Raw genomic sequence first — 18,338 nt, 5'->3', positions numbered from 1 at the left:
TATCTTGCATTTGTCCCTGTTGAACTTCATTTTGTTAGTTTTGGCCCATCTCTCTAGTCTGTCAAGATCGTTTTGAATTCTGCTCCTGTCTTCTGGAGTGTTAGCTATCCCTCCCAGTTTTGTGTCGTCTGCAAACTTGATGATCGTGCCTTCTAACCCTTCGTCTAAGTCGTTAATAAAGATGTTGAACAGAACCGGGCCCAGGACGGAGCCCTGCGGCACTCCACTTGTCACTTCTTTCCATGATGAAGACGACGCATTGGTGAGCACCCTTTGGGTTCGTTCGCTTAGCCAATTACAGATCCACCTAACCGTAGTTTTGTCTAGCCCACATTTTACTAGTTTGTTAGCCAGAAGGTCGTGGGGGACTTTGTCGAAGGCCTTACTGAAATCCAGGTACGCTACATCCACAGCATTCCCTGTATCGACCCAACTCGTAACTCTATCGAAAAAAGAGATCAGATTAGTCTGGCATGACTTGTTTTTGGTAAATCCGTGTTGACTATTAGCAATGACCGCATTTGTTTCTAAGTGTTCGCAGACCACTTCCTTAATGATCTTTTCCAGAATTTTGCCTGGTATTGATGTGAGGCTGACCGGACGGTAATTATTTGGGTCGTTCTTTTTTCCCTTCTTGAAGATAGGGACCACATTCGCCCTCCTCCAATCTGCTGGGACTTCTCCCGTTCTCCAAGAACTCTCGAAGATAATTGCCAGTGGTTCTGAAATAACTTCCGCTAGTTCCTTCAGTACTCTTGGGTGTAGCTGATCTGGCCCTGGGGACTTGAATTCGTTTAGAGAGGCCAAGTGTTCCTGGACAACTTGTTTCCCTATTTGGGGTTGGATTTCCCCCAGTCCTTCGTCCATTCCGTGTTGCTGAGGTTGAAGATGGCTTTCTTTTTGTGAGAAGACCGAGGCAAAGAAGGCATTAAGTAGTTCTGCCTTTTCCCTGTCCCCTGTCGCCATCACCCCATCTTCTCCTTGCAATGGCCCTATCGCCTCCTTTTTCTTCCTTTTTCTACCAACGTAAGCAAAAAAGCCTTTTTTGTTGTTTTTTATGTCCCTGGCAAGCCTGAGCTCATTTTGCGCTTTAGCCTTGCGAACCTTTTCCCTACAGGTGTTGGCTATACGTTTGAATTCTTCTTTGGTGATTTCTCCCCTTTTCCACTTCTTGTGCATGTCACTTTTGAGCTTTAGCTCAGTTAGAAGTTCTTTGGACATCCATTCTGGCTTCTTTGCACTTGTCTTATTTTTCTTCTTTGTTGGCACTGTTTGCATTTGCGCCTTGAGTATTTCACTTTTGAAAAACTCCCATCCATCCTTAACTCCCTTGTTTTTTAATATCGGCGTCCATGGAATGCCGCTCAGTAATTCCTTCATTTTTTGGAAGTCAGCTCTCTTAAAGTCCAGAATGCGTGTTTGACTTGTCTTAGTTTCAGCATTCCTTTGTATTGCAAACTGCAGGAGCACATGGTCACTTGCCCCTAAGGATCCAACCACTTCAACTGTATTGATCAGGTCTTCCACATTTGTTAAGATTAGATCAAGAGTTGCTGATCCCCTTGTTGCCTCTTCTACCTTCTGGACCATAAAATTATCTGCAAGGCAAGTGAGGAATTTGTTGGACTTTGTACTCTTGGCTGAGTTTGTTTTCCAGCAGATATCGGGATAATTGAAATCGCCCATGACTACTATATCTCTTCTTTGTGCCTGTTTGGTCAGCTGTTGACAGAAGGCTTCATCAAGTCCTTCATCCTGACTCGGAGGTCTGTAGTAGACACCCACGACAAGATCTTTTTGAGTCCCGGTTCCCTTGATTCTTATCCAGATGCTTTCAAGCTGGTTTCCCGGATTACAGTCTTGCATTTCTTCTGCAACGTAACTGTTTTTGACATATAAAGCTACTCCCCCTCCTCTCCCCTTTGTTCTATTTCTGTGAAAGAGGTTATAGCTAGACCTCGCTTGTCTAGTTTCCAACAGACCTCATAACCTCTGAGGATGCCTTCCATAGATATAGGTGAAACGTCAGGAGAGAATGCTTCTGGAACATGGCCATACAGCCCAGAAAACTCATAGCCACCCAGTGATTCTAGCCATGAAAACCTTTGACAATACATTAAACTAGACTGACACATAGTTCATAATAAACTGTTATAATAAAGCAATGAAACAACCTACCATGTTCATCCACATAGTCTTGCTGCTCTGTATCTTCTGAAAAATGTTAGTAAATAAGCAGAATGTTAATGGACATAAGCAATTGGCTGCTATCTACGCTTACACAACTACATACACAACTACATTAGAATTAAATAGTTCTACTTCGTCTTAATCAATGTTGGAACTTTCAGACCTAAACCGTACCATTTCCTCTATGTACTCTGTTCTGTACATTACTGTGGTATATGTTTTCACCTAACTGTTTCCAGTTTTTGTCATTTGATGGTTCCCCACCTTTTGTACTGTTCTTTCACTATTCTAAGTGGTTAAATGCCTCTTCTAAGGCTTAATTACTGGCAGAAATGTTTTATGCTAAAACATGTTGACATATTCGGTCCCACCCTTTTGGCTTTGTCTCACTACTAGAATTTGCTCCTGAGAAAACACATTTTGTAGTTATAGTTGATGCCAACTGGCAAAAGTAAAGGCAGCTATGAGAAAAGGGGGGGGGGGGTGAGCGTGGAGTGAGATGGCCAGTTCAAGCTAAAGTTGTGCATGGTGTAATAGTTTGAGCACTGGACTATGAGTCTGGAGACCAGGATTTAAATCCCCACTAAGCCACGGAAACTCACTGGGTGACCTTGGACAAGTCACACTCTTCAGAAGAAGGCAGGGGCAAAACTGAAGTTATTATTGCTTTATGAACACTGCACCACCTAGGCTAAGGTGGTGCCCTTCCGGCTCTCAAATTTAATTGAACATGATAGTAACTAATTATCCCTGCAAACACATGCAGAGATTCGTCTGTTACCACTGTGTATACTTAATTAAATGCTTTAAAGACACCCCCAAACATTAACATATTTCAAAATACTTAGGAACTCAGAAGTTACATTCTCCAATCAATATGAAATGCTAAAAATATTTAATAGAACTGCCTTGATAATACAGAATTTTCTCTTTCTCATACACATAATACTTAGTTTCAAGTTCTACCCAGGGCCTAATACGCCCTTTTTCCCACTTCTCAAAAGAGATCTGCTCCAAGACACCAGGATCAGAATGGAAGAGAAGCTTACACTTACTATATGTGTGAAACAAGTACAGTAGAGTCTCACTTATCCAAGCCTCGCTTATCCAAGTTTCTGGATTATCCAAGCCATTTTTGTAGTCAATGTTTTCAATATATCATGATATTTTGGTGCTAAATTCGTAAATACAGTAATTGCAATATAACATTACTGCGTATTGAACTGCTTTTTCTGTCAAATTTGTTGTAAAACATGATGTTTTGGTGCTTGATTTGTAAAATCATAACCTAATTTGATGTTCAATAGGCTTTTCCTTAATCCCTCCTTATTATCCAAGATATTCACTTATCCAAGCTTCTGCTGGCCCGTTTAGCTTGGATAAGTGAGACTCTACTGTACTTATGTATCCCTTCAACCTATGCCCAAACATACATTTGTGAAACATTCATGCAACATTTTCTTCATTAGTGAATTTTTAAAAATTATGCAACATTTAATGTAAGAGATAGTATAAAGAGATAAAATATGATATTTCATATACCTGTGTCATGACCCAAAGCATCTTCTAGATTTAATTCTGTATCATCTATGAAAAAATAGAGAAATTACTATATTACTCTGTCAAAATCATGATTCCTTCCACTTTCCACAGTATTCAGTAGACCTCTTGCAAAGCATTCAGTAAGAGATATTATAAAAGTATAAAATATATGCAGATTTTTATACAATACCTGTGTTGTGCTCCAGAGCATCTTCTAGATTCAGTTCTGTGTCATCTACAAATACATATAGAAAAATCACTGTATTACTCTGCCAAAATCATGTTGCAGGCAATTAACTGATTGCATGAGAGAGAGGGTGGGATCAAAACTGCACCAGCTTTGCCCTTGAGTGCTTTCAGCATCTATATGCTGGGTGTCACATTTGCACTTCAACTGAACATACGATATTAAGCACCATGCCATGCCAATAGTATATTTCGAAGCGTATGTTCGCCAAAGGCTGTCTCAAGTCCCATATCAGCAAAGGTTGGCATCCTATACTGATAGGATAGATGTGTTACGGTAACATGATGCATATCAATATGATTCCTTCTACCTTCCACAGCATTCAGTAGACCTCTTCACTCTGTTGCAGCCCAGCTGCCTGTGTGCCTCCTTTTCACCCAAACACCACACAGTTCAACAGTAAAGAATACATTTATCAAGAAAAGAGTATATAATAGAAGAAGCAGTTTCAAAAATAAGTAGACAATAATCCAAACATCATTCCAAAATCAGCAGACTAAACAATCACAAAGGTACAATCAAAAACCAGACTGTAAAACCATTTTCAAAGTTCTCATCCTCAGACACTTCACAGGTCTCAACACACTCATTTAGTATAAGAGAGATTATAAAGATATAAAATATATGCAGATTTTATACAATACCTGTGTTGTGCTCCAGGGCATCTTCTAGATTTAGTTCTGTGTCATCTACAAATATATATAGAAAAATCACTGTATTACTCTGTCAAAGTCATGATGCAGGTGATTAACTGATTGCATGGGAGAGAGGGAGGGATCAAAACTGCACCAGCTTTCCTTTTGAGTACTTTCAATGTTTATGCACTGAATGTCACACTTGCATTCAGTAGACCCCTTCACTATAGTGTTAACAAGTCATAGAAGTCACAAAGCACAGTCCATACAGATATACAAATGTCTTCCACATTTGAGAAATCTGTTTTCTTATTCTGTGTGGAATATATGGTACCCAACACATTGGACACTATGCAATTCCATAAGGCAGTTAAAATTGTGAAATTATCATTCTTCAGCTGTATTTCTTACATAAGCAGGGATGAGGCAACATGCATGGGTTTTTTTAGACATTAATGCCTAACAACAGTGGAATGTAGTGAACAGATTGCTGAACTGAAAAGATCTGCATTGAGCTTCCTGCTCCACTACAGCCTAAGGCTCATTACTGTCTTGTAGCTTCTTTCACAGGACTGTTAGGATTTTTAAAAGGATGTCCATACATGCTATTTTGAGAAAAAAAAACTCTAAACATAATTGTAACCAAAATTAAGTATACAGTGTTCCCTCACTTATTGGTGGGGTTACGTTCCAGGACCACGCACAATAAGTGAAAATCTGTGAAGTAGGGATGCTATATTTATTTTAATATTTATGCATTATTTTAGTAGTTATACATTATTTTAAATCTTTATCAACCAATCGTGTATTGATAAATCGCCTCCTCCTCCTCACATTGCCGCTTGGGCTCCTTTTCTCTCCCTTTGGCTTCTCCGTCCTCCCTTCCTTAGGCTGTAAATTGTAATTTATTATTATTTATAATAGTCTTTTAGAGCTTATTGAAAAACCGCAAAACAGCGAATCTGCGAAAAGTGAACCACAAAGTAGTGAGGGAACACTATATATGGATACACAGAAAATTTAAAGACACCATATAATAATATGTAGACTGGTATATAGACAATTTTGAACTACAAGGTGCTAAATTTAAGCTATTTCATTTATTAGGCAGGATGCAGATAGATTCAAGCCCATTTCTTTCAGTAAATGAAAGAAGTAATTTTTAAAATTATTCCAGAGCAACAAAGAACTTAGTAACAGAGAACAGCCTTTGTTCATCACACAGCACTTAAGCAAGCCACATGTTTAGACCATCTGACACTCAGAAACCATTTCCTCTTCGCATTAGCTGTAATTAAAACCCATTCTTAACAGATTTTTAAAGCCATATGCAGCACCCCTTTCAAAGAATAAACACATATTATAGCAATCAGGCTGCCTGTTACAAGCCATCACTAAAATAATCTCAACTTGTTAGCCCAAGAGTGCTATCTGCCATATTATAGAAAGCACTACTACTCACTGTTCTGTGAAGGCTTCTCAGGTAAGCCAGTTTAACTCAATATACTGTATTAACCTAACAAAAAAGTATTCTTACTAAAAATACATACTCTTCAAAATCACAATATACTACGAGGTATTATGGTCTCTAGTACTTCCCTTTATATACATTCCAGCCTAGCAGTGAATTCTAAAGTCATGTCAGAGACAAGCTAACTATTGCTATCATTTCTACATGTACGCATGTGTTTTGCTTTCAGTCACTACAAATCATTGCGTTTTACCAGCTCACACTGAGAGGATTAAAAACAAATTATTACAATGAATTACTATGTAGTGATTCACATCTATAATTCCAGCCGCAAAGCTATCCTCAGTACAATCAGAAGTTCAAAATAATGAAAATAGAAAAGAAATATAGCAAATTACAATAATAGAATGATGATAACATTAACTCACTAATAGGAGTATAACAGAGCAAGCTACTGGACCTTTGATAACATATGTTGTATATTACTGAGAAGCCACACAATATTCAAGTGTGATAAAACAGAATTATGGTACAATTATAATGTTTAATAAGTATAGGTTGATAAAAGCGTGCTGTAATAAGTATGCACAGAACTGTAACATACAATTTAGCTTTCAAGTCCTAGACCAGTGGTTTTAAACCTGTGGATCTCCATAATCACCATAATCCTACTCATAGTTACTCAGAAGTGAATTCTCGTTGTTTGCTTTAGGGCTTACTTTTAGTAAGTGTGCCCACATTCTTAGATTGTCATATTTAAAAAAGAAGATATGACAATTGATATTCTTTAAAATCAAATAACAGTTTTATATTCTCTTTTAACGGTTTTATATGATCTTTCATCTGTGTTATGAGTTTAATTTGATGTTGTTCTCCACCTCAACCCATAAGGAGAGGCAGATGAGAAAGAAATATTGTTATTGTTGCATCACAATCACAAATGATGTTAAGGAATTTGAACTATTTAAGACAGAAGTCTAAACATAAAGCACTAAAGACTGGCCTGAAATTTATTATCCTTTTGATTATCATTGTTTGTACATTTCTACAGAACAAAAAAAAAATATTTATGAGAAACTCCCAATGTTTGAGCTTTAAAAACATATGTTAAGGAGGGGCATTTCAAATCAGAAAAAGAGGAGGAAGGTTCAGACCTTAATTTTATAGATCCCAGCTGGAATGTCTAAAAAAAAGCCTTATGAAATACTCTGTGCTGCTCACAATGAGTGAGTGAAAAAAGGAGCTATGCTCCTGTGAGGAGGCTTCAGTTTGTGTAGGAGTTACTCTTTATAGAACGTATTTGGTAAGTTGTGGAGGTATATCGGTGGGAAGAAAAGGGAACCTCTGCTCCTACCAGCTGTATTACACATGTAGACTTAATCCAATTCACATATTTGAACAAACTATTTTTTTTCTGATCATAGTCATTAACAGGCTCAACTGACTTTCCTTCTTTATATTTCAGATTCTAATATGGGAGTCCTTCTTAACCTTTTAAGACATATTTTTTTCTTTTTCCTTTTGTGGGTATTTCTGTCTACTTATACCTAAAATTTCTCTGTTCACAGACTGCAAAGAGGCCATTCTATACACAGAAATGTCATCTCCAAAGGTATTACTGACATAATGTTTTAGCTTTTTACTCCCCTCTGGACTTTATATAGGTTCCATTCCATTTAAGATTATTTGCCACAACTACTTAGTCTACATCATTCTTCCTAGTGTGTTACGGTTGGTGCTACAAGAACATCCAGTGTGTGAACCATACTAGAACATCTTATGTAGGTCATCTCTGCTTCATTAGCATTGTTCCTTGTACAATCTAGTTTATTTTAAGTAGTGGCCACCAGCTGAAATTCAATAGTTTATATCATGGCTAGAGAAACTGTGGCTCTCCAGATGTTGTCAACAAGTCCCTTCAGCTCTAGCCAATAGGACCAATAGTCAGGATTCTAGTGTAATAGTCAGGATTCTAAAAGCACACAAGGTCCCCACCCTTGCGTCAATTATAAATTAAATTCACTTTTTCTTTATGTGAAATTTATCTATTACATTCAAACTGCATATATAATAAGATCAGTTTATCATTTAATGATACATCATTTTCCAAAATCTCAAGTTATTAATGAAAACCATACGCACCATGAGTATCATCTGTTTCAGGCTCGTCTGGCTGATAGTCACTTGCAGGATCTGGGGGGGGGGGGGGGAATGGTGTTACTTTAATGGCACATGTTAGCTGAAAATGCTGTCAAATTTAAGGCTAATTTCAAAAGAATCTACCATGTTATAGACACAGGGACCTATCTGGACAGAATCAACAAAAACACGTTTAATGACTAGATGTGGGCCACAAGGCCAGGTGTTTTCTTGAAATCACTCTTCTCTTGAACTCCTCTATGTCTTTGTTCTGCTCTAAATTGACATTAATTAAAATTAACCCAGGAATGCTTTTATTTTAATTTGAACATTTTGTTTACAACTATCCCCTCAAATTCAGTAGTTCAATTTAGAAATATAACTAAAGAGAGATATCAAGGGGCAGGGGATATGTATTGTTGACTATTCATTCTCTCAGAAGTGGCTCTGTGCTGATAAATGATGAAGCTGCAGTGATCTATTCTACTCCATGCCTAAACAAGACTTTGTGCCTATAACGGATCGTCACACATTTTTGTGATGCAGTAACTGTGCATAACAGTAACCTATACCAATACAGACACCTAATAACATGACATTGTGGAGTCTAAAAACAAAAACCAAACAAAGTAATTCATAATAAAATTTCTACTAGTAGTTTTTTATAAAGATGATTTTAACACATTTAAGTATCATTAAATAGGCATCTGCATAATGTTGCATCTGGAAATATGAGGGAAATCTGTCTGAAGGATCAGGACAAGGGAATGAAACTACACAACTCAACTGAAGTCTTACCACTTCCAAAATCTGGTTCAGATAATGTAATGCCACCAATTTATATTTGAAATATTTAATACTTGTAATACTTTAGATACCTTCCTGGATAGATTTGTGTGCTTCTCCATCATAATCCTCCTCTAGAGTCGGAGCTTCAGGTATTTCATTATTCTCCACATCCTCCTCAAAATTTGTTTCCTCAGCTATATTTTCTTCATCCGCATCACCAGCTTGTTCTTTTACTATTAGAAAATATTAGAAAAGTAACAAATTGAACATGCTACAAAGCAGTTTTAGTTGCATCACTCAATTATCCTTACTAAAGAGGGATCATGGGTGTAATTCTGCCCTATGTAATACATACTTCTCCAGTAATACAACTAGAGAAATTGTCAAGGACACAGTTGTGTTTTAACCTCTGCAATTATTCTTCTGCTTTTTAAAAAAGTGAACATAATTTTAATAATTATAATAGAATGCTTAGTAAGATATACAATGATCTACCAATTATTTCTATTACTCAAAATCACTGCTAATTCTCCAAAAAAAATGATTTTAATTTTTTTTCCAAAAAGGTGCATTAATAAACTTATACCAAGTTGTGACTCAAGGACTTCACGCAGCAAAGATTGGATTTCATCTTCAGGTTCGGCTTCATCAGCACTCTTATGTTCTATGTTAAGTTAGAGAAGACAGCAGAGATGGTTTATAATGAATAGACCGAACAACAAAAAACATAGCACAAACAAAAAACTGAGCACTTTTCACCTTTTGTTATAAAACATTACCCTGAAGAAAAGGCATAAAACAAACCCAGGCACCAACTATTTCAGAAGATCGACACTGACATGTGGTGTTTGTCTGCCACTGACCAATAAGGGGAGATAACAATGTGCCTCTAAGATCAGTGCAAAGATAGAAAAGTGCAGTACTGTAACAATGTGTTTTATGAAACTTCTTTGTCTGTCCTATTAATGCAGACATGAAATGTGATGACTATGATTTATTTTCTTTAATCAAAGTTTCTGCATTGCCTTCCAACTGAGGCAATGCATAACAGATAAAAGTTATCTGTTATGCATTGCCTCAGTTACGCATTGCCTCAGTTGGGAGACAAAACTTCCTTTTTTGCAGCAGAGAGATTTCAAAAAATTCTAACATTTAAAAAATCTTCTTTAAAAACAATCCTCAAATATGATTTTAAAGAAATTATTAAAACGGAACTGATTCAAACATGAAGGTATAAAGGAGCAACACTGTTTTACCCTATATGAGGATACTAAATATGGTGTGTGCTAATGGACTCACATATAAATAGTGTGTGATGTGTTGGGCGATAACCCTTTTTTAGTTGTTCAGAAGGCTTCTGTGCTTTTGCTGACTACAGGAATTTTCTCACAGCTAGTTTGCTTATCATACACAAATAAATCTACTGCTATTACACCATTTTGTTCAAATGCAAAAAAATGGCATTGAAATGGAGCAGAAAGACATCAACCACCAGGATATTTCTTAAAGTTGAAGGGCTGTCATGTCTTAATGAGCTGTATTAGAGAAAATATCCTTTTCTTTTTACAGTATTCATTCCCTGAAAGGGAGGTAAAGAAACTCTATTTACTCGAATCTAATTTTATGCTTGAAACGTATATTTTAATTTACAATGTATTTTAATAGTTTTAACTGTTTTATGTGCTGTTTTATATTGGTTTGTATGGCATCTAATGGTTGCCACTGTTGTAAGCTGCCCTGAGTCCCTTCGGGTGAGAAGGGCGGGATATAAATGTGATAAATAAATAAATAATGTGCCATTGAATCTAATGTGCACCTCAATTTTCAAAACCCTGAAACCAGTTAAGCATTTGCTGCTGAATGTAATGCACAGTAGCATAAAGCATACTCTTTGTAATTTAGAACACCAAAGTTTCCAAAGATGGAAAAGAAAACCTTGCAGTGCATCTATGCTGTAGAATGTATCCACTTTAACTGCTCAATGCTATGGAGTCATGGTCTTGAGCTTTCTGTGCCAAATAATGCTGATGCCTCACCAAACTACAAATCCCAGGATGGCATAGCATTGAGTCATGGCCATTTAATTAGAAATGATGTCCCTCATATAGGAGTTCCCGGTGCTCCTTAACGGATTTTCCCATTTGCTCTGGCTCAGCACAAAGATGACTGTATGACAAGAATCTAATGCGTGCACCCTAATTTAGCAAGGGGAAGTGTAGAAGGGGCGGGGGGGGGGGGGAATTATTGCTTTTAACAAGATTTATGATAACCAGAAACTGGCTCTATTGGAGAAATTATTTATATTTTTCACTGATTGTTGTTTGAATAACTTAGAACACTACGTATATAGATAATCCATTCCATCCAGAACAGATTCCAACAGCCTTTTCACAATTGCCTAATTTAACATCTTAAACTAACTGGATGTATGACTCATTGTCATGCAATGCGTATTTCTAAGGGTCCTTCCCCACAGCCATATAACCCAGAATATCAAGGCAGATAATCCACAATATCTGCTTTGAACTGGTTTATCTGAGTCCACACTGTCATATAAACCAGTTCAATGTGGATTTTACACCACTGTGTGGAAGGGGTTTAAGAGAAATATTTGTTTATTTAAAACATTATTATTAATAATAAATACATAAATAAATAAATAACTTTATTTTTATACCCCACCACCATCTCCCAAATGGGACTCGGGGCGGCTTATACATGGGGCCAAAGCCGCTAGATACAAATACAAATGATCCATCAAAACAAAACATAGATAAAATAAAAACAATAAAAGTAACAAAATAGTTAAAAATACAGTTTCAATAAAACATAAGGATTTCTACCCCGCCTTTCTCAACCCCAGAGAGGATGCAAGGCAATTCTTGTGGAAACATACAAGGAAAATTCCTACAATCATTACGAGACCAGAGTAAATCCATCCTGGCCACTGATCTTCCATGAAAGACAGATAAAAATGAACTGCAGAGACACAGAGGGCACTCCTCCTCCATGTTTTTTCTCCTACCTGCCCAAAAACATGGCCTACAGAGATTAAAAAATTGCTAAACTAGGAGAGAGGCACTGGAAAATAATTAGAACTTAATGCATATATTTCATTCAGTTTTGTATTTTATAAAATCATCATCATAAATGACTTACAGTCTCTATGGCAACAATTAACACCCACTCAATGTCTTCTGAAACTAGTGAAGTGAGAAAGGACTAGAATAGCAAAAGTCTGCTGCATTTTGCCAAAAAGAAAAAAAGCCAGTCACATATACGCTATGAAAATTACTGTAGGAGTATTATTGATGCTCCTGAGTGTGAGGAGGCAGATAAATGACTTGGAAACATGAAAATGTACTGAGCTAAGCAGAGAGTCACTGTATGTGTTAAAGGAAACACAGTCTTCTTTTCCTGTGGGTGCTTTGAGAGTCACATGCAAATACACCATTTTTGTTCACATGAAAAGCCATGGGCATGATGTCAAGATCTTTGGATTGAAAACTACATTTCCAAGTTCATTTACTCCAATAGCAGACAGTGTTGCTTCTGGACTGTGGAGGCAGGTTTTGCCACTATTCTAATCCCAGTTGGTTGGTGTGAGGTCAGCCTCACATTATTGAAAATGATGTCATGATTTATTTAAAATGTTGGTTATTTTGTAAACTATAGAACTGACACAAGCAAACACATTTAAGAAACAGGGATTTAAAGTCATATGAAACATCATGATAATGAAAGCAGTTTTGCAAATACAGTAGAGTCTCACTTATCCAAGCTAAACAGGCCGGCAGAAACTTGGATAAGTGAGTATCTTGGATAATAAGGAGAGATTAAGGAAAAGCCTATTAAACATCAAATTAGGTTATGATTTTACAAATTAAGCACCAAAACATCATGTTATACAACAAATTTGACAGAAAAAGTAGTTTAATATGCAGTAATGTTATGTTGTAATTACTGTATTTACGAATTTAGCACCAAAATATCATTATATATTGAAAACATTGACTACAAAAATGGCTTGGATTATCCAGAAGCTTGGATAAGCGAGGCTTGGATAAGTGAGACTCTATTGTAGTTGTTAGTACCCGAGTGCCTAAGAAGATTTCAGTCAGCACAACCTAAAGGTTGTCATTCTGTTTACTTAGAAACAAGCTCTCTGAACACAGGACTGATTTTGAAATAAACCTGTATATGGCGAACTTGTGCAATGGATTTTTATACAGGTCCTATGTTAGGAACAAAATAGGTTCTGTAGGTTTGTTCTTAAGTTGAATTTGTATAAGTAAGTCAGAACATGTACATTTTTAAGTACACATACATACATACATACATACATACATAAAAGCATGCATGCTTTGGATAGCATAGGAAGGGTTAATATCTCTGTGGTGTTTGTTTTGCTGTTTGTGCCCCTGTTCAGAAGATCACCTCACTTTTATCCCTCTTGATAACTGGATTTTGAAAAATGTGCTTGTTGTGGAAACTTTGGTGATAAAGTGATAAAGTTTCAGTGGAGACACCTTTCCCCCATAATAACTCTTTCGGGAGTGAATTTCCCTTTCGAGGGGTAAATTTCTCTCACTGCCCATTGTCTCAGCCCCATTCTTAACTATAAGCTATTTGTAAGTCAGATGTTTGGAACTCGGGGACTGCCTGTATTGCCAATACATCTAATTATCTCATTGATTCACTGGTATAAAAGGGCACCAGTTGTCCAAACTGTCTTCAATGAATCCGGCCGTCTTCAATGTCTTCTATTCTGCAAGTGATCTCTATCTGATTTTGTCTGTAGGTTAAACTTCCAACTTTTACCAGTCGTTGAACTACCTCCCCCCTAAAAAAATATTTTCATTCTACCTCACGTTTTCCACCCCATGAACCCCTAATGGCATCAGCCACTAATGACAACCTATGTAGAATCAATTTTGATGTGACATAACACACATTGATTCTACAATGAGGAATTCTTATATTCTGATGAAAGGGAAGCACACTATGACATGAGTTAGAAACCTATTGCTTAGGGCAAGCTTGGAATGCTTTAGTTGTTATATGTAGATATTATCTAGGTATACACCATTATAAAAAAAATGCAAGACTCAAGTGTATTCTTCTGTTACTTTATGCAAATGCTTACCTGCTCTTGTGTATCTCTCCTTTGCAGGTTGGAACACTTCTTCTGCATCTTTCAAAATTGGCTGTTCTTGGACAGATCTTTCTTTAAGTCCTGCATTTTTTAGTTATAAAAGTAACTTTAGCATTTAGGACATACAATTTTAACTCTGTGTTTTCATTAAGAGACTAGAAATCTAAAGGTCACCAGAAAGGAAGCACTAAGTTTTGGGGGAAGAAACTTTCAGGAATTTAAGTCCTAAATTATATTTCAAATTCCTAGTATTCCATTAAAATCAATCAGTCTGGCTGCTCAGTTGTTTGAAAGGAAATAGCTTTTTGGTATATATGACCTGCCTTTTTTTTATTCGAATGTAAGCAATTTAGCAAACTCCAAATTTGCTTTGCAAATGTGGAAGACTTAAAATGCTAGAAATACTACTTCCAAGAAATAGAGTCAGCCTTCCACATTCACTGGGGTTAGGGGGATAGTACCCCTACCGTAGTGGGAAACCATGAATAAAAATTTGATGTTTTTGTTACTTGAGGGACCAACTTTCATGGAATGTCTAGGTCCTTCAATATGATTCTATGCTCAGCCTCTGCTAGACATTCCCTACAGAATCACCCTGGAAAACCTAGAGATACCTAAAGAGATGTCCCCTAAAGTAATAAAAAACCAGCTTTTTATTTATTTTTTCACTTCAGCAGGGGTATTGTGTCCCCAATCCAGTGAATGTGGAGGGCTGTCTATATTTCTCATAAGTAGCATTTGCTCTATTTTGAGTCTCCCACATTTGCAAAATTGGTTAAAATCAGATTGAAACAAGGCTGGGTCATGTATAACATAATGCTATTTCCTCTCTAGGTCCTTCGGGCCATGGGGGTCACATTGGAAGTCCTAGAGGGAACATGTAATCAAATCTGTGAGCGATCAAATATGTAAAATGTGGAGGGATGACTGCATTTCTAAATAAAACGAGTAGATGTTTGCAATATTTTCTGACTTAAATCCTTTGATGCTGTGATTTATTTATTTACCATGAGTGGATTGGAAACATGAACCTAGGGAATGGAGGCATCATCTCTATCAACCACATTACCTTCTCTCTTGTTTCAAAATTACCTGTTCCATCAGTTTTCCACATCTGTTTGGCCTTCCACTCATTGTAGGAGGCATTACCATTGGTGAAGCAATTGAAATAAATAAGCCCAACTTTTGCAGATTATAAAATGCTAAAGATATAGAAAAGCTACTCCAATCTTGGAGTTGGCTATAGTGAAAAAAATAGAAAAATGTTTTTGACATGAAAATATCATTTCCAATTTGAAACTAGCTGATGGCCAGGGAGAGGAAATGTCTCCTTCAAATGTCAGATCCTAGACTGGGGAAGAAAAGAGATAATGCTTTTGGCCAGCATCCTCCCCCTCCTCAAATTGAAGTCCCTTCTCTCTTTGACACACTTCTTTTAGCAGAACTAACACAAATATTGTACAGTACTAGATAGGATACAACTCTGGATTATATTATCAAGGATAAGAAGAGGAGCCACTTTGAATGTTCCTAGTCTGATAATCCATACAAATAGTACACAAGAATACACAGGTCAGGATATGCTAAATGTCTTTTCTCTACTTTTTAATTAACTAGAAAAAATGTATATCATCATCATAATTAGGCCAAAGCTCAATTGTTAGCCCCCAACTAAAGTAGACATACTGAATTAATGCAAGTTACATATGTGTTGATTCATTACTGAGCTATTGTGGTTGAGACTAACAAATCATTTATGCCTATATAGGCCATTCATCATATTTTTCTATATCTCAGTTTTTGTTCCATTATACAGCCAAATATTGTACCCATTATACAAAATGCAAAACTCAGGAGAAACATTTACTAACCAGTAGTACTTTTAAAATGCATTTTAATTCATAAATAGATTAAATAAAAATCTCTGTATGTCCATATTTTATGGGATGTTGCAGTGTTATTTATTTGAAGTTATTTGGCAACTCAAGCATCTATTATGAGGAAGAATAAGGATTTAGAATACACTTCTACTGAAAGAAATACACCCTGCACAAAAGAAAATCTAAAATTCCTTGGCGTGTTGTAACAGAGGGAGTAAAGTATTCAGTGGTTTACTAGCCAGCAATCCTTTCTACACTTACCTGGAATTTAAGCCCCACTTAGCAAAGAGAAGCTCATTTCCGAGTAAACATGCACAAAATTGTACTAGCAACCATTCCATTTTTCCAGGAAAAAAACCCAGGCAGAATTAAGGAAGCACTAAAGCTTCTTTATATAAGAAATGGGATTGTTTCTTGAACTTTTCTTTAGTGTCTTATGTCATACAAAAATGTGTTTCATTTTCTAAATACCAAAGTAAAAGTAGCTTAACTTTTCAGAGCAGTCCCAATTCATTTCGAACGAGTATTTACATCCACAGAAAATGATCTAAAATATGAACTACAACAGGAATGTCCAAATGATGTGTATATCCAATGTGTTTTTAAAAATTCATGAGTATAAATTTCTGCAAAACTATTATTTTGTGTGAGGCCAAAATGCAAAAAGGACCCAAAACATTTTGAATTTTATTCCATTTTACAAACATAAAAATTGACCCAGAATCAGAATTCTGGAGGTCAAACTCCATACACATAGCAGTACTGAGGCCAAATGAAATTATTTTCTAGTAAACTCACATATATGTCATATTACTAGTCAAATGGGTAGAACAAGCAGTGGTAAAGTCCTATTCCATGGTAATCTCAACTCATGTTTTCAATCCCCTACTTTTTTGCAGTCAAAATATGCTGATGACAAATCCCTTAGGATTCTCTACTGTCCTTTCCACTATATTTTCCTTTATATTGCCATATAAACCATATCAACTTAATTCAGAACAGATTCGGTCTTTCCAAGAAAGAAAGATTTGAGCCTTCCTCTCAAATGTTCCAAAGTTGAAGAATACCCATTACCTCCACAATCATCAGTCCCCTCTTCTTCCCAACTTTCCAAGTTGCAATAGTGTGAGGTGGCTGTAACTGCCGAAGATTACGTCCAAACAGAAGTGACCAATGAAATGACACTTTTGAACATCAAAAGCCTTTAGATTTGTACCTAGATGTTTCTCTTTTTTCATATGTATCGTTTCTACAAAACACTATGAATTTTATAGTCCACAGGTAAAAGAATATTTAAATTTATATGGCTGCAATTAAAGGATTTGGAAAAATGCAGATACTGAGAAAACAATAGGCATTTAATTTTTTTTAAATAAACCTTTTAAAAATCCAACAAATTCTAGAAATTGTGACTTTTATTTCCATGTTGGAAATTATCATTAATCACCTACATATGGATACTACCCGTGATTAGACACCACCAGCAAAGCCAGACAGAGGTATGTAGCCATGTATATTCAAACATTGCATCTCACATACTACACCAAAATCTTTCTTTTTGATCCTGTATTCATCTTTGATTATGTTTTCTTATAACAATTTTCTAAGTAAAAGCAAATCTAATGGGTTATATAACATTTCAAATATATATATTTGGAAATGATTATTTTGTTCAACATTTGTTTTATTTACAGCTGTGTCAATATTACAACACCGAACTGTCCATGTAAAATGAAACAAAAACAGTGCTGTTCTAAAATACAAATGGGGACATAAACTTATTGTCTTGCATACCCATTCTTCACTGGTTCACTTTCATAGCCATGTATCTTCTTCCATGTACAGTATTCCCTCACTTATAACGGGGGTTACGTTCCAGGACCACCCGCAATAAGTGAAAATCCGTGAAGTAGGGACACTGTATTTATTTTAATATTCATACCTTATTTTAGTAGTTAGGTGGCCTTTCTCTCATTTGGAAGCCCGTTTTGTACTATAGTTGTTTTAGTTTGATGAGGCGGCCAGCAGTTTGGCAGTTTAATTGGTTAGTTTGATAGATAGATACCACTTTTAATTGGATAGCATTAAGGTCCAAGGCATTCGGAGAGTGCCTTGGACCACAAAAAAAAAAACCAAAACCCGCAAAACAGCGAGGGAGCGAAAAGTGAACCGTGAAGTAGCAAGGAAACACTGTATTTACTTTCTGGTAGTTAACAGAACTTTGTTTTATTATACTTTCATGAGCAAAATTATGTGACCTCCTACAATGGTGAGTCTACATTAAGAATAA

The 18,338-nt window shown here is 36.3% G+C and overlaps 1 protein-coding gene across 9 annotated transcripts in view; it reads right to left on the bottom strand.

Moving 5' to 3' along the window:
• asph (aspartate beta-hydroxylase) overlaps positions 1–18,338 on the bottom strand; it is a 141,400-nt gene that overhangs the window by 66,241 nt on the left and 56,821 nt on the right. For all 9 annotated transcript variants that reach the window (XM_062980330.1, XM_062980331.1, XM_062980333.1 and 6 more), the window contains 8 exons: positions 14,160–14,249; positions 9,600–9,677; positions 9,103–9,246; positions 8,228–8,278; positions 4,624–4,668; positions 3,923–3,967; positions 3,733–3,777; positions 2,179–2,214 (listed from right to left, as the gene is read on the bottom strand). In XM_062980330.1, coding sequence (XP_062836400.1) covers positions 2,179–2,214; positions 3,733–3,777; positions 3,923–3,967; positions 4,624–4,668; positions 8,228–8,278; positions 9,103–9,246; positions 9,600–9,677; positions 14,160–14,249 — 534 coding nt within the window. The remainder of the gene's footprint in view (positions 1–2,178; positions 2,215–3,732; positions 3,778–3,922; positions 3,968–4,623; positions 4,669–8,227; positions 8,279–9,102; positions 9,247–9,599; positions 9,678–14,159; positions 14,250–18,338) is intronic.

The sequence above is a fragment of the Anolis carolinensis genome, chromosome 4 (assembly GCF_035594765.1).
Source record: "Anolis carolinensis isolate JA03-04 chromosome 4, rAnoCar3.1.pri, whole genome shotgun sequence".
Classification (NCBI taxonomy): Eukaryota; Metazoa; Chordata; class Lepidosauria; order Squamata; family Dactyloidae; genus Anolis; species Anolis carolinensis.
Note: the sequence above shows the minus strand (reverse complement) of the source record. Positions and strands in the feature narration are given on the sequence as shown.